The sequence below is a fragment of the Mustela putorius genome, unplaced genomic scaffold, assembly GCF_011764305.1.
Source record: "Mustela putorius furo isolate JIRA1106 unplaced genomic scaffold, ASM1176430v1.1 tig00000487_pilon_pilon_pilon, whole genome shotgun sequence".
NCBI classification, from domain to species: Eukaryota; Metazoa; Chordata; class Mammalia; order Carnivora; family Mustelidae; genus Mustela; species Mustela putorius.
The window spans coordinates 4,842,648-4,866,231 of NW_025421399.1; the positions used below are offsets into that span (position 1 = coordinate 4,842,648).

The 23,584-nt window shown below is 34.6% G+C and overlaps 1 protein-coding gene across 1 annotated transcript in view; it reads left to right on the forward strand.

Moving 5' to 3' along the window:
* The window catches only part of EFCAB13 (EF-hand calcium binding domain 13), a 139,251-nt gene that overhangs the window by 71,909 nt on the left and 43,758 nt on the right, over positions 1-23,584 (forward strand). The window contains exons 14-20 of the mRNA XM_045080864.1: positions 2,111-2,254; positions 5,342-5,416; positions 10,280-10,423; positions 13,046-13,117; positions 16,863-17,006; positions 17,528-17,599; positions 21,124-21,273. Coding sequence (XP_044936799.1) covers positions 2,111-2,254; positions 5,342-5,416; positions 10,280-10,423; positions 13,046-13,117; positions 16,863-17,006; positions 17,528-17,599; positions 21,124-21,273 — 801 coding nt within the window. The remainder of the gene's footprint in view (positions 1-2,110; positions 2,255-5,341; positions 5,417-10,279; positions 10,424-13,045; positions 13,118-16,862; positions 17,007-17,527; positions 17,600-21,123; positions 21,274-23,584) is intronic.

Consider the following 23,584-nt stretch of genomic DNA (forward strand, 5'->3'; position numbering starts at 1 on the left):
AGTGGGAGCATGACAGGGGGTTGGGGCAGAGGGATGGGGGTAAGCAGACTCCTGGCTGAGCAGGGAGCCTGATGACAAGCCTGATGGGGGCTTGATCCCAGGACCCTGAGATCATGACCTGAGCTGAATGAAGTCAGATGCTTAACCAAGTGAGCCATCCAGGTGCTCTCTTAGGTTGTTTTTATATTCCTACAGGTCTCTGAAATTATTCCTTTTGTTTTGTTTTGTTTTGTTTTGTCAGTTTTCTGTGTTGTTCATGGGGTTATTTCTATTTCTGTTTCTTAGTTCATTGATACTTTCCTTTCTCTCCTCCCTTCAACTCTTGAGTCCATATGCTGAGCTTTTTATTCGAGTTATTGTATTTTTTAGTTATGAAATTTCCATTTGGACTTTGTTGGTGTGTGTTGGCTCTCTCAGTCTTCACATACTGGCCCTAAACAGGAAAGACCCTCACCGATCAGTCCAGCAGATATTCTCTGCGCCTCTATGAACTTTTTCCTTATCCAGGCTCCAGGACTGACAAGACACATGCCAATTCTTAAAAAGCTGAGGTGCTGAATGCATGAATAAACTCTTTTCCTCTTTGGGGGCAGGGGTAGACTAAGAGTTGGGAATTTTTTTTTATTAATTTTTTAAATTTATTTTCAGCATAACAGTATTCATTGTTTTTGCTCCACACCCAGTGAAAAGAACGGCTCTCTATACCCCAATGTTTATAGCAGCAATGGCCACGGTCGACAAACTGTGGAAAGGGTTGGGAATTTTAATTTGCTCTGTACTCAGCAGAAGGGAGGATCACTGGCATCTGCCAGCCCAAGCCACCACCTTTATTCATTCTAAAGAACTAGACTGTACTAGAATCATCAGAGCTCCAAGATTGGCAAGACAAGAGCCAGTCTTCTGAGAAGGCCTTTTGGAAAAGTTGGACTGGTGAATATGTGAACCAATGGCTCCTTTCCCTTGGGTGAAGCTGGGAGCTCTTCTGGATCATAAGTGTTGCACTGGGGGGCAGGCTCTCCAGCTTTTGCAGGAGGTTGTCCCAAATCTTACTGCCAGCTTCAGTGCATCTGGTTTTGCCTTCTCTTGGGCTGTAAGAACCTTTCAGTTAGTTTCTGATTTCTCACAAAGGGAATTTATTTTTGAATTTCTACTGAAGCAGTGTGTTAGACTTCCTATTGAACCATTATGCTAATGTCACTCGTCAGCTCTTTACTTTTAAATGAAAATTTCTTTCACTTTCACAAGATAGGAACATGTATCTTATACATATTTATGTATAAGAATCATTTTTTAAGAGTCATCTAATTCAGACATCATTTTGATCATTTCTTTGTTTAGCGTAATGATTTCCAGTGATTGCCTAAAATTGATTAACTCCGGATAACGGCTTTAATGCCCTCCATTTCCCAGCTTCCTCACTTTACCTATTCTAATCTATTAGGGAAAGTATTTGAATTTTTTTCCAAAGTTTACATAAACCCACCCCCACATCTGTCAGCCCCCTGAATAATGCTATATGTTTGCAAGTTATTTTAAGAAAGCTTTCATTGCAGTAAAAATTTATCTTTAAATTTAATGAATGGAATACTGCCCAAATTTGTGAGGCATATATTCAAAAGTATTATAAAAAGGCATGTAGAATAGTTATTTCCAAGTAATAATACTTATTTATACAGAAGATAAACCAAGATAAATTAACCAAAGACTGAGCCATAGAGTCAATGAAACCTTACCCCATTCATCATTTGGGATTGAGGGCTTTCTACTTCTATTTCTGCTACCGAGAAACATACTACAAGGAAATTTTAAATTATTAGAGAATTAAATGAGGAAATTATATAATATTTTTGTTCCTATGTGTTCAAATTGCAATTGAATTGGCACTTCCTTAGATACAGAGACTATAGCAAAGTAGAATATGTTTTTGGCTCTGATTTTGTACCTTATTGGTTTTCAATACTATTAAAGATTCTGGTACTTCTTTTTATACATAACTTTTCTGAAGTTCTTGTTTGTTAACTTAGTGTTAGAACTAAAATTCATCTTACTATTGGTGTTTTCTTTTTAACTTTTATATTTAATACTTAATAGCATATTGCTTTATTTTCAGAGTTGACTAATGTCATTAAAGCTATTGATAAAATTAAAGATGAAAATATGGATTTGGAGGATCTGAATACTTGTCTTCAGGATTTTGGAGTTTACCTTTCTAAGCCAGAATTTGAGAAGATCACAGAGTTGACTGAAGCTAATGGTAAGTGATATATTTTTAGGAAAACTGGGCTTACACATATGAAAGAGGGTTGCTTTGCTATTTTTCTCCTCAGAATTATGACTTTATTATTTTTATTAGAAAGAAAGGTCACTAAAATTAAACCAATACAGAAAAATACTCAGAAGTACAACAAAACACACAAAATCCGATTATCCAGAAATAACCAGTAATAACCATATTTTCAGACATTTTTTTCCTATAGGCAAACATGAAAACAAAAAGTAGGGTTTCTGATTTTGCTTTCTTACAAGATAGAGGTCAGGACAAAGGGTACTAAATGGGACAAAGGACTCTAGTATCTCAAAGCCTTTTTGACCCTTATAACTAGCTAACTTTGTTATAGTTATAAATAGCCAACTTTGATGAGTTTTAGCCTTATATCTTAGCAGCTACTTTTCTAAAGGGGATGATTGGTAGTCAAGTAGACAAATGGGTGGGGTTTTAGGTAAAATGGTAATAGACATGAATTGATAATATTTACAGCTAGGGGGAGAGTAAATGAGCTTTTATTACAATATATCTTTTACTTTGTGTATATATAAATTTTTCTATCATAAAAAGTAAAAAAAAAAAGTGAAAAAGAAATAGGAGCAAACCTATGAGAAAAAAATGGTAAGACTTAGTTAAAACATTGTATAATACCTAAATAAATGGTGATATATCCCATATTCATGGATTCAGAGACTCTAAACAATCAGTTCTCCTAAATTATTTATCCAAAGCAATTCTGTTAAAACCTTGACATTTTTTTATGACTTAATTCTAATATCTGTATGCATGAACAAAAGCCAAGAATAGCTAAAACACTCTTGAGGGGGGTAAAAAAACATGTATAGGGGTGTGTGAGTAGTGTTTAGTAGTGTGTGAGTAGTGTTGGAGGGAACTTTCTCTCCTGGATGTCAAAACTCATGTGAGAATGGCACAGAGATTGAGAAATTGACTGATAGAACAGGATAAGAAACTTACAAATATATCCCCACATGCATATGAAAACATATATAATGAGGTGGCAGATCATGGGGGGGAGAACACCATTTAATAAATGGCGCTGGTATAATTAATTATTCAAATGCAAAAAATGAAATCAGATCCGTATCTATGTATCATACTCAGTAATAATTTCCAGATGTGAAAAATAAAAGTTTTAGAAAAAGTGAAGAAAATTTTTCTGACTTACAGTTAGGAAAAATTATTTTTAAGATACAAAAATCACTAACTAGAAAAGATTAGTAAGTTTGACTACACTTAAAGACTTTTCTTTATTAAAAGATAATATAAACAGAATGAAAATACAAGCCACAAATAGAGTGAAGATTACTTGCAATACTTGGAACCTCAAAAGATCATTGTGGAGAATATACTGGGAACCCCTATAAATTGACAACCCGATAGAAAAATGAATAAATTATAAGAACAGCCATTGCAAGATGAAGGAACACAAGTTGCTAATAATCATATGAAAAGACTCTCAACATCACTAGTAATCAGGGAAATGCAAAATTTAGGTCACAGTGAAATGTCTTTTTATACCCACTAGATTGGCAAAAATTGAGAAATCTGTTCATTTAATGGTTGGTAAGTAAGACAAAAGTGGTAAAGGAACTTTGAAAAACATTATGTAGTGTTTTGAATGATTTTCACACTTCATGACTTGGAAAATCAACGTTTAGCTATAGATCTCAGAAATCTCTTGCACTGATGTACAAGGAGACATGTTTAAGAATGTTCATGGCAGCATTGATCTTAATAGCAAATAAAAAAGAAAAGAAACATCATCAGTGATAGAATGGTTAAAGTTGTGCCCATTGGTACATAAAGAAATACTAATAGTCTGTACATAGTGAAAACAATATACTATATGGGTATATTGGAAATATATTATATTGGAAATATAATATTGAATGAAAACAAGTCTCAGATTGCTCTAAGAATCTGATAATTTTTATCAAGTTGTAAAACAAAATTAAGGAATATTTTTTTTATCCTGTTTAAACTTATGTGTAAAAAACCAAGAGATTGGTAATACTGAAAAATTCAGCAATGCTCTCTCTGTAGAGAGACAGTAGAAAGGAATTGAAAAAGCACAGAAGCGGGTGTAGTGGTATTAATAATGTTCTTCAAATGGATGGTGGGTTCAGTGGTTCAGCTGAAACATATGTGTATCAAATAGACTTTACCAAAATAAGGGAATCTATTGCTTTAGAAAGTTCTGTTTTCCTGTTAATGAACATAAATCTTCATTAACTCTAACATTTCCCCAGAATTTTTTCAAATCGCATTTTTTTTTTAAAGTCCCTAAATATTTGGCTAAGAACACAAAGTGATTTGGTGCTCTTTAAAGTAAACTTTTCGAAGTTAATCTTGGGAATAGGACAATAGGCTGTACCTTATCTTTTATAGATTAGAATAATAATTTTTTAAGTGGGATAAGCAAAGGTGTAGAATTATCAAAAGCTCATTATATTTATGTAAAACCCTTAAAGTGGCATTAGAAAATTCTTGGAAATTTTTTATCCATTCCAATATTGGGAGATTATATATAATCAAGTAGAGATATTTTCTAAGTATAAAATGACTATTAAAGTGTTTAATAGTTTCAACAGTATACTAGAATAAAGATAGCAGTGTGAATGGTAGCCTGATATGGAAGAAAACAGAAGTCAAGAGAGCTCCCTTCTAATCTCTGATCTTCTATTTCCTTTTGTGACCTGGGAAAAAAGTCATGATATCATGTATAAGTGTTTTTTTCTAAAACATACTAGTTCTTCACCCACATTAGTGAGTTATTGCAAAGCCAAGGCAAGGTAATATAACTTAAAATTAAAAATGTTGTGCACTTGTGACTAGAAGGATTTTGATTAATTTTCCTGGCAATTTTCAGCATTTACTTTTTTCCTGTAAGTTGAATTGCTTTTCCCTCTTATAACCATATATTTTTAGTGATATTAGCTGATGGCTCTACTTATATTATCTCCCTAAATAGAGAATTTATTTTACATAATTCAATATTTGTCTTAATAATTTAATACTTGAAGATACTGAAAAAAATGTTCTTTTCCCTTTTAGAAACAAAAAAGGCAAATTTTAAGGAATTTGTTGATACAATGTTGACCAATACGGAACGCTTCTCTGAAAAATTATGTATGTAAAACCATCATTTTTTGTGCTTTTAGTGGATTAAATGGTGTGATAGATTTTAGAAGAATATAATTTACAAAAAGACATCCTATGGTTCATCAGGCAAATAAACGCCTGGCTTACTGCTGATATGTTTGGCCTTAATCTTCTCCAGTAACGATCCCTAAATCCAGAATGACTTCTCTGTGCAAATTAGTTGAAAATTATCATAATCTCACACTTTTTATAGAGAGTTAGAAATGCATATATAAAATTCATTTTGGGAAGAGTTAAATGTCTTCCCAATTTGGGGAAGTGATGCCATCTAGTGACTACAGTTGAGTACTAATATGCAGATTTTCTATTTAAAGCTGTATTTTTTTTCATCTTCCAATTTATTCAGTAACTTTTCTTGAGCCACTGTTATGTATCAGACTTTATGTTAAGTTGTGAATATGGTAAGCTGAGAAAGACATTCTTTGCCATTCAGAAGCTCACTCTAAAGAAATATAAGGTCATATATGTGTATTTTAAAGATTGGGGTTACGGGCACCTGGATGGCTCAGTCTATTAAGCATCTGACTCTTGATCTCAGCTTCGGTCTTGTTCTTGGGGTCATGAGTTCAAGACCCACATTGGACTCTATGCTGGGTGCGGAGCCTACTTTAAAAAAATGGGGTTAAAAGTAGCATTATGTTATTTTGTGCTTAAGTAATACTGCATTTTAAGTAAGTTATTTTACCTTATAATATAAATCCATTTAATTTGTTTTCTATACAAGGAAACAATAGATTAATTGAATGAAGAGATTATTTGCATTGTTAATGAATTTTTCCTAGGAATTTCAGTTTCATGGAGATAAAAATTTTATTAGCACATATTCATATCTGTAGTTAATTTCCTTTCTCGTTCTTAATATTGCACATTTATGTTTACCGATTTTCCTCTTTTCTTCGTTTGATTGCTCATATCTTCATCAGACTGCTTATTGGTTTTGTATACTTCATTGGGACCTTCCATCCATTTCCCCCTCTACTTCTCCTTTCCCACCAGTCTCTTCCAGTTCTCAATTTTCTTTCTTATTCGGCTTAAAAAATCTCTCTGGTCTGTGTGTCTCAAATACCCTAAATTCTCTTGCCCCTTTATTATACCCAGCTGACAAAGCTCCCAACCCTGCTTTCTCCTTGTGGCTGACAGCATTTCTAGAGAAAATTACACCGCCGAGCAGATTGAATAGAGTTCCACTATAAAGTCTTGATCAACACTGTCTGCTGACCCTTGACATTACCTAGGAATTACGAAATTGTTCCTCCCCAATTAGCTTTTATTTTTTCACTCTCTGAAGTAACTATTTAAAATCTCCATCTCTCAAACTTCCATTCCTACCCCAGTGTCTACCCTTCTTACATTTAGCAGATAACTTTGATTTTATAGGGAAAATAGAAAGCCTGTCTCTATTTTGAGGACATTGAGATATTTCCAAATATATTCTTTTAAACATTTTAAAGTTTTTCTTTTTCATATTTAAGTCTTTAATTCACCTGGAATTGATCTTTAAGTATGGAGTGAAATTGGGATCCAATTTGGTTTTTTTCCATAAGGATAATTAGCTATGACAGTTTTATGTTAATTCTCTTTTTCAAATTTATGTATTATACAAATCATTTGATTTGAAACTCAACATAGCCTTGGGATTTAGGTTATTGTTGGAAATTTATTCCCCCTATTCATGCCTCAGGCAGAGAACAGCTTTCTTCTTGAATTCCTAAAAAGGTGACCAGATTGTTTTTAGTTATAATTTTTAGCATGGAAGACTTTCCAGGGTGCTAGTTTTGAGTAGGCATCTCAGTTATAATTCTAGATAGATCACATCTATACCACATAACAATAATAGTTACTACTAGTACTCATATTTATTGAATGCTTACTATGTGCCAGTACTCTTCTAAATACTTTTTATTTATTAAGTCATTTGGTTTTCATATCGACTCTATTATTATTTTTTATTTTATGGATGTGAAACCATGGCATGGAGGTTAAAAAAGTCATGTAACTAGTCTGTGGTAGAGTTAAGATTAGAACTCAAGTGAAGCTTATGCTCTTAACTTCTGTATTATACCAGCTGACTGGTATGACAACAGCTTAGGCACACACATAAATCATATTTCTTCCCCGTTTCTGGTATCTGATGATTTCCCTTTCTGTTGAGCTTAGCATTCCATTGTTTAGGCCCTGAAGTTAGGAATCATTCTTGATCTTTTTTCCCTTATGTCCCTAGCTCCACTACCCTCTTTCCTCATTCAGTTGATTACCAAATATTATTTTTATTGATATTTTGACTTAGTGTAGAATATGTTTTGTGTTGGAAATTGAAGGGGAATGTGGCTCTTGTTAGAATACTATATTGCCAGTTCTCTAAAAATACTCATTCAGGTTTTGACTTTGCCACTCCATACTAGCTTTTTTTTTTTCTTTTACAAAAGTTAAATCTCATTTTGTTAAATCTAATCGCCAATTTTTTGTTTTCATCTTCTTTACCTCGAGCAGTTTTTTACTTCAAGTATTATTTATGTACAGTGTTGCATTAGTTTCAGGTGTACAGCATAAGGATTCAACAACTATTCTTGTTTTAATTTAATATGTTTACTCGAAATTTTTCTTGTGTTTTCTGTGACATTGTAATCTTCTAATTTCTCTCCCACCTTACTGGCTCTTCCTTTTTTTTTTTTTTAAATTGAGATTTAATTGACATGTAACATTGCATAAATTTAGCCATACAAAGTGCTGATTTGATACACTTATATATTGCAATATGATCACCACCATAGTGTTAACTAACACCTTCCTCACATTATGTAATTACAATTATCATTTTCCTTTTTGTGGTGAGAACACTAAGATTTAGTTAGAAACTTTCAAGTACATAATACAGTATTGTTAACTATAATCACAATGCTGTGCATTAGATCCCCAGAACTACTTCATCTTCTAATTGTAAATTAGTACCTTTTAACTACATCTTCCCAAATTTTCCACCTGGTAACTACCATTCTACTCTTTTTAAAAAATGTAATTAATTAACTAGTTAATTAATTATTTTTTAGTTCTTTTTAGATGTGAGACCTTACAATATTTGTCTCTCTCTGTCTGCTTCATCTTACTAAGCATAGTGCCCTAAAGTTCTTCCATATTTTCACTAATGTCAAGATTTCCTTCTTTCTTTCTTTCTTTTTTTTTTTTTTTTTTTTTTTAATTTATTTGACAGAGAGAGATCACAAGTAGGCAGAGAGGCAGGCAGAGAGAGAGGAGGAAGCAGGCTCCCCACCGAGCAGAGAGCCTGATGCGGAGCTCGATCCCAGGACCCTGAAATCATGACCTGAGCTGAAGGCAGAGGCCTTAACCTACTGAGCCACACAGGCGCCCCAAGATTTCCTTCTTTCTTAATAGCTGAGTAATATTCCATTGTAAAATTGCTCTTCTTTTTTGGTCTTCTTTGCTGGCTGCTTCCTTTCTGGCTTATTTTTAAATGTTAGCATGATCCCCGAATCCATTCTGAGTCCCATTCTCTAAGCCTCTTCCCGAATAATCTTACTACTTTAAATATCTCTGTCCTTTTGACTCCCCATTTATCTCATACTTAATAAGTATAAAAAGGAATTCTTGCTCTCCAATAATCTTACTCTTTCCCAAGTCTCTCTTATCTCAGTTTTTGATGCCACTATCCACCCAGTTGCTCAGTTCTCAAACCTAGGAGTTCTTCATGGACCCAGTCTCTGATTCACCACAAAATAATCTCAACTTTGGGGCACCTGGTAGGTTCAGTTGGCAGAGTGTGTGGCACTTCATCTCTGGGTCGTAAGTTTGAGCTCCACATTGGATGTAGAGATTACTTAAAAATAAAATCTTAGGGGTGCCTGGGTGGCTCAGTCATTAGGTGTCTGCCTTCAGCTCAGGTCATGATCCCATGGAAGCCTGCTTCTCCCTTTCCCACTTCCCTTGCTTGTGTTTCCTCCTTCACTGTATCTCTCTGTCAAATATATAAATAAAATCTTAAAAAATTAAAATAAATAAAATCTTAAATATTCTGAGCTTCATTCTCAAAGCACATCTTTTTATTTGTCTAGTTCTCATTTTCTTCATTACTATTACCGTTGTTGAAGCCACGGTCATCTTTTTCTCTGAACTACTACAGTAGCTTCCTAACTGCCTGATCTTCCGGAGAGTCCATTCTCCATACAGCAGCAAAGTGATCTTCTACACATTTGTAATGAGATAATTTCACCACCACCCACATTAAACCTTCCATTAAATTCTATTGGAATTACAAAACAAAATAAAACTTCCTCCCATGGTCTGCAATGGTAGATTGAAGAGAAAGTAAGATCCAGGGAAGTACTTTGAGGGGAGATGTAGAGCAAAAACAATTTAGTTCGTGTTTTTATCAGTTGGGCTTGTTTATGAACTCAGACTTCTATAAATTTGTATATTTCAATGCGAACTGCACTTTATAGTGATTACTCAGGGGTGGCATCACTATAATTTCTTGAAATATTTCAGAATCCTCGAAGATACACTAATTCTGATGTTAAATATTTTATTGTGTTTTAATATTTAAAGATTGGCAGGGATGCCTGCCTGGCTCAGTCAATAGAACATGGGACTCTTGATCTCGGGGTTGTGAGTTCCAGGCCCACACTGGGTATAGGGATTACATAAAAACAAAATCTTAAAAAAAAAAAAAGAAAGAAAACTGGCAATCATTTATGCTGTATTTGTTATTACTATTAACCATGAAAACCTTAATTCCTGACTAGTCCCAATAATAGTTTACTATACTAACTTGTTGGACAAGCATGTTGTAAAGCTTGTGTGTTATCTACCCTTCAGTATTGCCTGATACTCTTGAAAACCTCCACAATTTAAGCAAAGAGAAGATGAATGTTTCTCACCTGTGGAACACTCTGTCTGGGATGAATAGTAACTTGAAAATAAAAGAATTCCAAAGTGCACTGAAATTAGCAACAGTTGATGGTAAGTATTTCAAATATTAAAATTAAAAGATATCTAAGAATATGGTTCGATCTTCTATCTTTATTTTTACTTGTATCTTGTATTTGGTTGATATGCCAATATACACATTTAGGAAATATAAAGAAAGCTCAGATTGTTTGTCCTACAGAAAAAATGTTAGTATCTAACTTATCATTATTCTGAATTGATCAAATATGCATTGACTAACCTTCAAGTTGTATAACATGTTACTGGAAAATGGCATATTCCAGTGAACACAGAAGAGATTATTAGGGAATGTTAAAAGATCTGTTCTGGTTTTTTATTAACACTACTTGGGATGTCCATACAATTTGTTGAAATAGGCTTTTAATTTTTAATTTGGTAGAAAAACTCAACACCTAATGGTGGCTACCACTTCTACTTAGCAAATTAAAAAAAAAAAAATTGAAACAAAACAAAAAATAAGTTCGAAAAAGTACTGTAAAACAAAGATCAAAGACCAAAATTTTAAAGATAAGACTGTCATTTACTGCTGATGTTCTGTAGGCAGGAGAGAGATAGAACGCAACCACAGGCAAACATTTCCACTCCCGCATCAAGTTACAAATGTATTACTGTACTCTTGTATGTGGAATGCTTATGCCAAACTAGCCTAGTAACAGAAGCATGCCTCTGGGGTCTTCATCAAAGAACTGTCTTTCCCTGTGAGGATTAATTGCCCCTTTTTCTCCATTAAGCTCCTGTTTAAGTGATGCTGGTAATTTTGGACTTTAAGTGTATTGATTGTTTTATTTATTGAGATATTTGAGATGAGGGTTAATCAAAATAGAAGGATACTTATAACTTGATAGTAGGGATCCACCCTCTCTTTCATTGCAAAGCTTCAGTTTCCCTTGAGAGAGTGAGTGGAAGTTGAAGGCAACATGTACCAGAGAAAGTATTATATAGCATTTATTTTAATCAGAACAATAATGTATCATTTTATGAGCTATAAAAATAACTCAGCTATCTATGAAATTACTTACTGTGATAATAAAGAATAAATATTATATCCTATTCATTATTATATACCTATAAAGCAAAAATGCAGTGTGTAAAATGTAGAACATTCTACCATCTAAATCCAAATACATGCATAATTTTGAAAACGTTTTGTGCCCCATCTGTCATACCATTTCTTCTCTTAACATTGGAACTTCAGCACAGAGATTTAATTCTTATTTTAATGCAGTGGTGTGCAAAGTTTTGAACCTTGTATTTTTGGCTTTGTATTTATATTTGGTGCTGTTAAAGCAGTAGAATTCTTTTCTTCTAAATGAATTCTTTCAGAGTACCTTTGTACATAAATCATAAAAGTTGAGTTTCTCTGATTAAAGTGTGGGAAATGACCAAGTGAACTGCTTAAGTAGCTCAACAGAGACCTAGAAACATGAAGAAGAACTTAAAAATTACTGACCTGGGGCGCCTGGGTGACTCTATTGTTGGACAGTTTGCCTTCTGGTTGGGTCATGGTCCCAAAGTCCTGGGATCGGGCCGCATCGGGCTTCCTGCTTGGCCGGAGGCCTGTTTCTCCCTCTCCCATTCCCCCTGCTTGTGTTCCTGCTTTCGCTGGCTCTCTCTCTGTCAAATAAATAAAATCTTAAAAAAAAATTACTTACCAAGGATATTCTTTTTTGACCATGGTGTGTTAAAAAGGAAAAAAATGGTTTAGGTTCCCTCTACTTAGTGAGATTGAATTATTACTTCCTGGTTATTGATGGTATTCTGTATTGACTCATTAATATTTCAGAGTATATTTGAAGTTTTTAAAAAATATTTAAAAAAATATTTTATTTGTCAGAGAAAGAGAGAGAGATACAGACAGACAGACAAGAAGGGGGAGGGGAAGGCAGAGGGAGAAGCAGGCTCCAGCTGAACAAGGAGCCGGATGCAGAGCTGGATCCCCGGACCCTGGGATCATGATCAGAACTGAAGGTGGACACTATAAGCCCCCCGGGTGTCCCTAAAAAATATTTTTACGGTGGTTACAAAAAGGCATTGAAAAATAGAAAAGGCATTTATCGTTTAGCAAATTTAGAAATACTTCTTCAATATCTCATTTTATAGCACCTGTATTCTATCCTGTGACCATAGACTATAATAATTCTAAATCCTTGTGCTAATTTCCCTGCTCCTGACTGGGAAAGCAAAGCCACCTCTGCCTCCTGTGTTTGTCACTTTTGCTTTCTAGTATCTGTGTGTTCTTTGTAAGAAATGAGTGTAAACATGTGTTAGAAATTATAGAACCATCTGGCATTGGAAAAATCTTTAAAGTTAATCTGGTACAGTATTTTTATCTGTAAACATTTGAAAGGTTAAACTAAAATTGAGGTTTGTCTCTTAGTGTTATCTCTAGGGATATGGATTACACAGTTTCTCTTGATTGATGGATATTGAAAACAGCCTTTCTCCTATAATCTTAAGGTTTATTTATTCCATAAAGTTGATCTTTTGGATAGTCAACAATATGAAAAGGAAATACGAGTACATCAAATGATTTACATTTTTAGAGATTGCTGCATTGGATCTTGAATTTTGCTTAGTAAGGCTGATCTACTAAAAATGTTTGAACGTAATAATATAAAAATGTTTTTCTTTCAGGAGGTGATGAAGTGCAAATAGAAGAATTTGGAAAAGTGGTAAAGGATATGCGTGATGCCTCCAGGTTAAAAGGTAAGTACTAGATTATTTGTGACTGTTAAATTTACTTTTATTGAATGGATGTCTTTTTGTTTTGTTTTTTAGTGTTTCTAGTTCTGCTAATTTCTGGTTAACATGTTGGCATTGATCTGTTTTAAAGCAGGTGAAACTTGGTTTTGATTAAAAGTTGACAGCTTCCTTGATGAAAGAAAAAAGGCTTTTTCTGGAATAGGGTCTGTGTAATGCTATTTTAAATCCCTTTTTTGGATAAAAAAAAATCCTTTTTTTGTATTTGGGCTTTATATAAAGTCAGTTACTGGCTTTAAATTTTTTCAGATATGAATATTTTCTGTATCATTTTAAGCCTCAGACAGGATTCTACCTACTGTATAGGCTTCTATATTATTCAATAAAATTTCTCAGGAATCTTCTATTGCTTCCTTTAGTAGACATTCCTTATGTTCCTTTTCTTGTTTTTTATTAAAACACAAGAGAGACCATGTACATTTTGGTAGCAAGGGTAATTTTTTACTACTTGATTTCTATTTTTGCTTAAAAATTAAAACAGAACTAAAACCAGTGAAGATTATACTTGTGGAGTTTGTGTACCTTTTTGTTTAGAAAACATTTAGACTTAATGTCATTTATTTGAATAACCACTTAATGATGATTAATGATTATTAATTAATTATAAAAACTTAATGTAATTTATTTGAATAACCACTTATGATTATTTGGTCAATAAACATTATCAGGAAAAGAATAAAACACAGGTATATAATATGTTGGAACACGATCTGGATCCCTGCCAATGTGACTGGGGTCCTGTGAGATCCTGTGAGAAAACTCCAGGAGATGGAGGGCAAGAGTCTTCCTGGCTGACACCTGGTATAAACAGGGGAGGATCCTGGGAGTGCTTTCACGTCCTCCTTGAGATGGATCTGATTAAGTGTGGAGAATCCTTAACTTGCTCTTGTTATTTAAAGCTAAGAGATAATCGTTGTTGTTGTGTGTCGTTGGGTCCTCCTTGAGATGGATCTGATTAAGTGTGGAGAATCCTTAACTTGCTCTTGTTATTTAAAGCTAAGAGATAATCGTTGTTGTTGTTGTCGTCGTTGGGTCCTCCTTGAGATGGATCTGATTAAGTGTGGAGAATCCTTAACTTGCTCTTGTTATTTAAAGCTAAGAGATAATCGTTGTTGTTGTTGTTGTCGTCGTCGTTGTCTTGTGGCACTTGATTGCCTACACGTAGCCCACGTCCTGCATGTAGCTCACATCTCACACGCAGTTCATGTCCTGCACGTAAATCTAGATCCTGTTTGTAACTGGATCTTGTGAAAAGTATAAAAGAAATGATTGTAAGAAATAAAGTTACCTACTGATCATCCCTCGGTAGTCTTATTATTTTGGCTCCAATCACCAGGATCCCCACCTTGCGAAGGTGACCATATATTTAGGGAAACAGATACAAAGAAATTTCTGTGTATAAAGAAGTAGACAAGTCTCAGATTTTCAATAACCACTCTGACCTGCATAGGAAATTTCTGACAGTATTGTTTCTCTTTTAGGTTAAGAAAAGTGTTTAATAAGTCTCTGTTGACATAAATATGTTACCTAGGTTACATAACATAATTAGTGTCAACATAGTACAGTTAGCTGAGCTCCAGGAAACAATGCATAGAGGTAGAAAAGAACACAGGCCATGGGGTATGATATATGGTGGTTTGTGGTTTTTTGACTTACCAGCTGGGTAATCTTTGTAGGCCATTCTGATTTCCTCATCTTTAAAACAAGGGAGCTAATGAAATCCTGTTTGTCATAGAGTTGTCAGGTTCAAGAGCAAAAACACATGTAAAGCATATGTATAACCTAATTATTAGGCATATATTATATACTTGTTAAATGGTAGTTAATTTTGAAATCAGATAGCAGAGCTCAGAAGGAGACTGGTATTCAGGACAGTGAATGAGGAGGAAGGAAAATTTTTTTGAAATTAAGCCATTGGAAAAGAAGAACAGATATAGTTTAAGTACCTGAATCTAGGAAATGGTCACAATCGTTAGGGGAATGTCACTGGAATCTGTCACCTAGTGCAGTATAAGGCCAATAACTACAAGGAAGAGTTAGGAAGCACCCCCTAGAATACAAGTGTTAATGTAGCAGGCCTGAAGCTGCCTTCTTTAGAAAAACCTGCTTGCAAGGTTGACTGGCTGGCCCATGAGAACTTGGCTTTCAGAATGTTCACTTCAATAATAATGGATAAGGTTAGTTTACTGTGCCTGGACTATTTGTTGGCGAACTTGGAGGGACCTTGAAAATGGGCATATTGTGAATACAGTTCTATGCTTTCCTTCAACATACCGCATAATTCTAAAGGATTATGGTGAGGTGTCTGATCTTTTACTTTAAGATTTTAGTGGTGGGGCAGCCAATTCTAGGTAATGATGAAGATTAAGTATAGCCTTTGGTTTGGATGATTTTAGAAGGTAAGTGAAGACTTTTTGAACTGAAGAGGTCAAGGTCATCCTTATTATCATTAGATGACAACAGGAAATGGGGTTGAGGGAGGATTATGAACAAGGTGCCAAGATCCTCAGAGATGGTGAAAGTGTGCTCAGACAGTAGTAGATGATGGTGTCAGAAGGGTGGTGTAGGTGAATGAAAGGCCTGAACCTCAGACAAAGGGCTAAGGTTTGACTGAAGGTGGACCTAAAGTAGCCTGACAGCAGCAGCAGAAATTTAGGGGTGCTTCTCTGCTTCCTGGCCTTATGGGGAGCTTGGGACGATGAGCAGCCTCCACCCAAGATGGTTTTGCAAGGAAACCATATTTTAAAGGAAACCAAGTATTAGTGAAAACGAAGAAACAGAACTGATGGAGGTTTTTAGGTGCCGGCAAAGCTCAGATTGCCATTTTCAGTCACCTCCCCATGATGTTAGGACAGAAAGTGAGGCAGGTTCAAAGGTGCTAAGGAGCTGTGATTACTATTTATAGCTAGTTCCTGGTGGCTTTAGTAATAGTAATAGTAGTAGTAGTAGTTATTTTATTGCTATTAATATGACATTTATTAAGTACTTGCCATATATCTAGAATTGTTTTGTTTTTCATACATCATCATATTCAATTTCCACATTAACCCTGTGAGGTAGATAGTATTACTATCTTATTTTAGATATAAGACTACTGAGTTTTATAGAGGGGTTAAGTAGTAATAATTTGATCAAGGTCACACATTTCCAGGTGACAGATCCTGGAGCCAGGATATGAATGCAAGTCTATCTGACTTAACACTGCCTCCTTTGAAAGGGTTGGAAATGAAACAATTCCAGAAGCCAGGGTACAACTGCATCGTGATAGAATTGGGGGGAAAAAACCAAACTAATGAGTCCTTGTGATACTTGTGTTTCATATTTTGCATTTCTCATGATTCTGAAATTCATTTCACCTCATTCAGAATGAGTTAATTTTGTTGGCTACCATTACAGCTTCATGGTAAAATAACTACTTTATGCGATTGCAGTGAAATATTCAGCTATATGAATCATTTTGGTTGTGCCAATTTTATGTTAGCGCCAAAGAAACATGATGGACCAAATGTATTGTGTTGCTGGACTTAGAATTCCCTGAGGCCTGGGTTCTTCACTGAGATTTCTTATTCTTCAATTCAGGATGTGATAATAAATCTCAGACTGCCACTGACAAAAGTCTTTAGTGATAGCTACCATTGTTTTTTAAATCAGAGGTTAGTTCATTTACCAAATAACTTTTTTCTATTTCTAGAGTTACAGAACATTGTTTTAGCCCTTGATGCGCTTGAAGGTGACATGATACCTGGGAAGAACTTGGAGAGCTTTCTAGGAAATATTGGGATTAAGTCACCTGAAGAGGAGGTAGAGAAAATTCTTAAATCAGATTTTGTTTCTGGTAAGCATTTAAATATTACTATCAGTTTTGTTTGTTTGTTTGTTTGTTTGTTTTGGATAGGAGACCCTGTATGAAAGTGTGCAAGGTCTTTGTTTAGGTAAATGGCGTCACTTTATTGAGCAAATATCTGTAGGTATTTGCTTGTATTACTGTAAAGGTCTTGAAAGGGAGCCTTTCTTCTTTCACATTCCTCTTTTGCAGTTAGGAGAATACTTTTTAACAGCAGGTCAAAAATTTATGGGAAGTGGGCTTGGAAATTCCAGCTCTTTGAATAGAAAACCTAGCTTTGCCACTTTGCGCCAAGTGAAGTTATTGGACTTATAACTTTCTTGGTATTTTAATTCCCTTACAGGTAGAATCAGAACTATTGTATCAACAGCCTTGTAAGGTTAATTGCAAAGCATAATAGGTGAAAATGAATCCAAAGTATCTTGTATGCTGATTTTTATTTTTATACTAGCTTTTTAATATAACCTTGTCCAGGGATTCTTGTTTATCACCTCTCTCTTTCTTTCTTCCAGATGAAAACATGGTGAATGTTAAAGATTGTATGAAGGCTTTGAAGGACAACCAGAAATTTTCCAATTTTATTGGTAAGAGCTTTATGGTAAAACTGCTGAATGGCCACAACACAGGACTCGTTTAAAGGTCAAACACTATATTTGGTGCTTAAATCTTCTTTGTAGTAGTATCTGTGCCAGATGTTTCTTTTATTAATATTTGAGCATTTGTACTTATGGCAAACTTTACTACAATTTTTTTCATTTAAGAATTTTTACTTGAGGGGCACCTGGGTGGCTCAGTCTGTTAAGCATCAACTCTTGATTTGGTTCAGGTCATAATCTCCGGGCCCCTGAGATTCCCCCCAACATGGGATCAAGCACATGCATGCTCTCTTTCTCTGAATAAATAAATAAAATCTTTTTTAAAAAAAGAATTTTTACTTCAGTGGAAAGGATTGGGAAAATCATGAGGTTGTAATGTTTTCCAATAACTGAATAAAAAAACTTTGTTATATAATAATGGCAATTTTAAAACTGTTATAAAAAATATAGTGACCAGAAAGGTAAGAAATATAAAGCACTAAGGCTCTTGTAATGTCACCCTCTGAAAATATCCCTGTTGAAGTTTAGTAAGTATTCTTTTAGGCTTTTTTACTTGCATCTGTGAGTATTTGTGTGTTCTTAAATTGTTATTTAAAAATTAAATTACTGTGTTATATTCCATAACTTGCTTTTTAAAAGAAATTAATAGTGTATCTTAGATATTATTCCATGTTCCATTATATCATATAAACTACCTCATTCTTTTTAAGGGCTGCATAATATTCCATTATGGGGATGTACTATAATTTTATCCACAACACTCTTCTTTTTTTAAAGATTATTTATTTATTTATTTGACACAGAGAGAGAGAGATCACAAGTAGGCAGAGAGGTAGGCAGAGGGGGAGGGGGAACCAGGCTCCCTGCTGAGCAGAGAGCCAATGCAGGGCTGAATCCCAGGACCCTGAGATCATGACCTGAGCTGAAGGCAGAGGCTTAACCCACTGAGCCACCCAGGCTCCCCATACACTCTTAATGATATTTAGGTTATTGCCAACTTTTAGCCATTCAAACATTTTGATGAGCATCCTTGAATGTATATATGTGCACAAAGTTTTCCTGGTGGATAAATTTGTCAGCAGTCACAGTGCTAGACTGAAACATACGCAGATATAAGATGTTAATAGCTATTGCTTAATTATCCTGCCAAAGGGTTGTAAAAATTCACTTTTATCAATAATGGGTATTAGTTATTAAAAATTTTGCCAGTAAAAATTTTTATTATTATTTTTATATACACTTCTTTAATGACTAGTGAGGTAAAACACATTTTTCATGATTGTCAAGTGTGCTTTGATTATATTTTAATTAGATTGTCTTTCTCATATGAATATGAATTCTTAAATAGCTCTTTATGTATTAGGGACATTAATGTTCTGTCTTATCTATTGAAGTTTTTTCCTAGTTTATTATTCATCTTTGATTTTGATGGGTTGCTTTTTGCTATCTTTGGTGTTATTTTGTCGGTGTTGGTAGTTTTAATTCTCCTAGGAAATATATTTTATTCAGGTGTTTTATTGGAATACAGCCCTATGCAGTGATAATTCTTTTGATTTTTTTGAATCTGGTTATTTTCTCATTCTTAAATTTGCATATATATAACCTTAACTTTTTCTATGTTTAGTAACAAAACATTTTAATTAGCTGTCTTTTTAAAGCACTATCTCTTAGATTTATCTTTAGTATTTCTGTTTATAGTTAAAAAATTAATTTCTGCTTTTGTCTTAAGTCCTTTCTGTTGTTGTCTTATGCCGATTTTATAGCTTTTCTAAGTTATTTAAATTATTAATTTACCCTTTTTTCTTACTGGACATTAAATGTTTAAGCCTATCATTTTCATTTTAGTAAAACTTTGTATCTAACAGTCTTTGTTTATCATTGTTGTTATTGTCTAAATATTTTCAGTCATGTTTTGATTTTCCCCTTAATGTAAGAGTTGTTTAAGAGAAAACTTAAAATTTTAAAGCAATTTGAATTTCATTATTGCCCTATCTTTGCTGTTTATTTTTAGTTTTATTTTATTGTGGTCAGAGAATGCAGTCTGTAGTTAGAGGTCTTGATAGCTCATTAGATTTGGAGTTTCTTCAATTATTATATATTTATTTAAAAACTACATTAATGGCTTCCAGGGACAGGCTAATGGCAACACAGACTCATCCTACTATTTGTCTTGGAAATCCTTATGACCTTTTGAAGCAGCCCATTCCATAATTTTGGACAGCTGTGGAATTAGTCAATTATTCCACATATTTTGTGGAAATCCTGCCTTATAATTCCATTCCCAAACCATATTTAACATTTGGACTCTTCCTCCTATCAGTGGCCTCCAGTGATATGAAGAGAACTCTTATATTTTCTTTGTTTCATATCGAATCATCTTTTCTCTAGACTCACATTTCCCTTCAGCCCTTGCTCATGTGTCCTATTTCTGAAACGTTTTACCAATAACTAATGACTAAATCATGGAACAACAGAAAGAGTTAAATACTACTTCTACATAAACTGGCTAATTTAAAGTAATTTATTATACATTTCTCTTAATGAATCCCAAGAGATGATTTTTTGGATATATACTTTAGAAATGAAGGGTTTAAAAAAAAAGATTTAGGGGTGCCTGGGTTGCTCAGTGGTTTGGGCTGCTGCCTTTGGCTCGGGTCATGATCTCAGGGTCCTGGGATCGAGCCCCGCATCGGGCTCCCTGCTCTGCAGGAAGTTTGCTTCCCTCTCTCTCTCTCTCTCTCTCTCTCTGCCTGCCTCTCTGCCTACTTGTGATCTCTGTCTGTCAAATAAATAAAATCTTTAAAAAAAAAAATAAATAAAAAATAAAGATTTTATCTATTTATTTGAGAGAGAGAGCCAGTGTGGGGAGGAGCAGAGGGAGAGAGAATCCCAAGCAGACTCCATGCTGAGTTTGGAGCCCAACATGGGGCTCTGTCCCAAGACCTTGAGATCATGACCTGAGCTGAAATCAAAAGTCAGCTGCCCAGTTGACTGAGCCACCCAGGTGCCCCTGAAGTTTTGTTTTGCTTTTTAATTAAGGGAGGTCAGGCATGGATTTCCTAATCTAGATGTTTTATGTTAATGTGCTATGCATAATAGGCTTTGCTGATCCTCTAAATTGGGTGAAATGAGGTGACAAGATTAAAAGGTGGAGGGAAGGAAAGTGGAAAAGGAAAGATTGGGGTGTGAGAGCAGTTGTGAAGAATGGAGGATGTTTTTTACTGAAATTGTGAGCTCATTATTGATAACTAGAGAAACTCTGGTGTACTTTTTTGTTCATACAGGAATAGCCCACCCAGAACCCAAAGTTTTAACAAGAATAAAGATGAGGGGCTATAGAAAACTATAGTGGAGAATGGATTGCTCTATTTATTTAAATGCCACATATGCGTAGTGGCTGCCATTTTGGATAGTGCAAACCTCAGAGAGTCCATCAATTTTACTGTTATGTTCCAAAGACTTGGATCCATGGGCTGAAGTACATGTTGAATGTATATTTTCTGTGTTTGTAGCATTGAATGATATCATCAATACATTGGATTCTATGGAAGAAAGTGATCAGTCTGATAAGGACAAATATGCAGATGTACCTGGAAATATCAGTGAAATTTATTTCACTGATAATAGTCTTCAAAAAATACTGGATGAGTCCATTGTTGAGGGTGAGTTGATTGAACAACTTGTAATAAAAATTTCTTCTAAAACTTCATCCAAGGATTTTTAAATATTTTACCAAAATACTAGTTAAATGTTAATATTAGTTCCTAATGATATTTAGTTAATATTATAATATTTAGTTCCTAAATAGTACCATAAATGTATTGAAATGTGATTTACTGCAGACCAAATTTAGGGATATACCTTATATTCTATATCCACAGATATGTCCATTTAGTTATTACAGTATCAAATTCCTGGATGATCTCTTGGACTAGATTGTAAAGTTGGTCTCAAGTATTTATATATGTTGTTGTATGGCTTTGAAATATTTCTTTCTAGAGTAATTTCATTTCAAAGTTAATCCCTTTCCTTCTATGAACTTTAGAGAGGTCTTAATTATTTTCTAGCTTTTTTTTTTTAAGATGAAAGGCCCTTTGAATAGTACAAGTTATTGTTGAACAATTAAAACATTTTTCTATGTAACACTCATATGTAAATGTTGAGCTGCTCTTTGCTCTATTTACAAAGAATTTACCTGACCCATCTATATTCTCAGCTGGGATATATCCAGATGGACTTTATCCATATTTGGAAAGCCATTTCTTGCCTTTAAATTTAGCTTCAGCTAAAAAATAAGGTCAGATCTGTCTCTCAGGGAATAATTGGTAGTGTGTGAAGACCATTTAGATTGTCAAAACTGATGGGTGGAGGACTGCTGGCATGTAGTGAGTAGAAGCAAGAGATGCTGCTAGCCATCCTACAGTGTCTAGGATAGTACTCCCCCAAATAATTATCAGGACCCATATGCAATTTTGCTGAGGTTGAGAAATCCTGTTTTAGAATTATCTTATAAAATTGCCAAACCTACTATTTTTTAAAGTACTTTTTAATAGCTTAGTTTTTTTTTTTTTTTTTTGAAAAATGTGATCAGTTTTATTACTAATGATTTTACAGGAAAAACAAATGCACATATATTTTGTCCTGTGGAATCCATGTTACAGCTTTATCTATTCTCAGCTTTCGGATTAGTACAGGAAGCTTCAGTTATCATACCATCAATAGAAAAGATCTATTTGTAAGGAAAAGAGAAAGCAGACATGCTGAGGTAGAAGGAGAAAGAGAGGGATCAAAGTCATTGTTCCTTCTAATACAAAAATCCATCTCTGTAGCATTAACATCTCGGGCTCTGGAGTCTCCTTGGCTGGCCAATACATCCTATTCATTTCTGACCTTCCAGTGATAACAATCTCTTTAAAACTAATTTCCGGCAATGGGAATGATGTCATGTACTTTGGAAAGGCTCAGATGAGACAAAATACAGAAAGCACTTGTCAGAATGCCTTATAGGCAATGTTTTCCTCTTTTTTTTTTTTTTTTTTTTAATTTTATTTTTTATAAACATATATTTTTATCCCCAGGGGTACAGGTCTGTGAATCACCAGGTTTACACACTTCACAGCACTCACCAAAGCACATACCCTCCCCAATGACCATAATCCCACCCCCTTCTCCCAAACCCCCTCCCCCCGGCAACCCTCAGTTTGTTTTGTGAGATTAAGAGTCACTTATGGTTTGTCTCCCTCCCAATCCCATCTTGTTTCATTTATTCTTCTTCTACCCACTTAAGCCTCCATGTTGCATCACCACTTCCTCATATCAGGGAGATCATATGATAGTTTGTCTTTCTCTGCTTGACTTATTTCGCTAAGCATGATACGCTCTAGTTCCATCCATGTTGTCGCAAATGGCAAGATTTCATTTCTTTTGATGGCTGCATAGTATTCCATTGTGTATATATACCACATCTTCTTGATCCATTCATCTGTTGATGGACATCTAGGTTCTTTCCATAGTTTGGCTATTGTGGACATTGCTGCTATAAACATTCGGGTGCATGTGTCCCTTTGGATCACTACATTTGTATCTTTAGGGTAAATACCCAATAGTGCAATTGCTGGGTCATAGGGCAGTTCTATTTTCAACATTTTGAGGAACCTCCATGCTGTTTTCCAGAGTGGCTGCACCAGCTTGCATTCCCACCAACAGTGTAGGAGGGTTCCCCTTTCTCTGCATCCTCGCCAGCATCTGTCATTTCCTGACTTGTTGATTTTAGCCATTCTGACTGGTGTGAGGTGATATCTCATTGTGGTTTTGATTTGTATTTCCCTGATGCCGAGTGATATGGAGCACTTTTTCATGTGTCTGTTCGCCATCTGCATGTCTTCTGCCCATTTCTTGATTGGATTATTTGTTCTTTGGGTGTTGAGTTTGCTAAGTTCTTTATAGATTCTGGACACTAGTCCTTTATCTGAT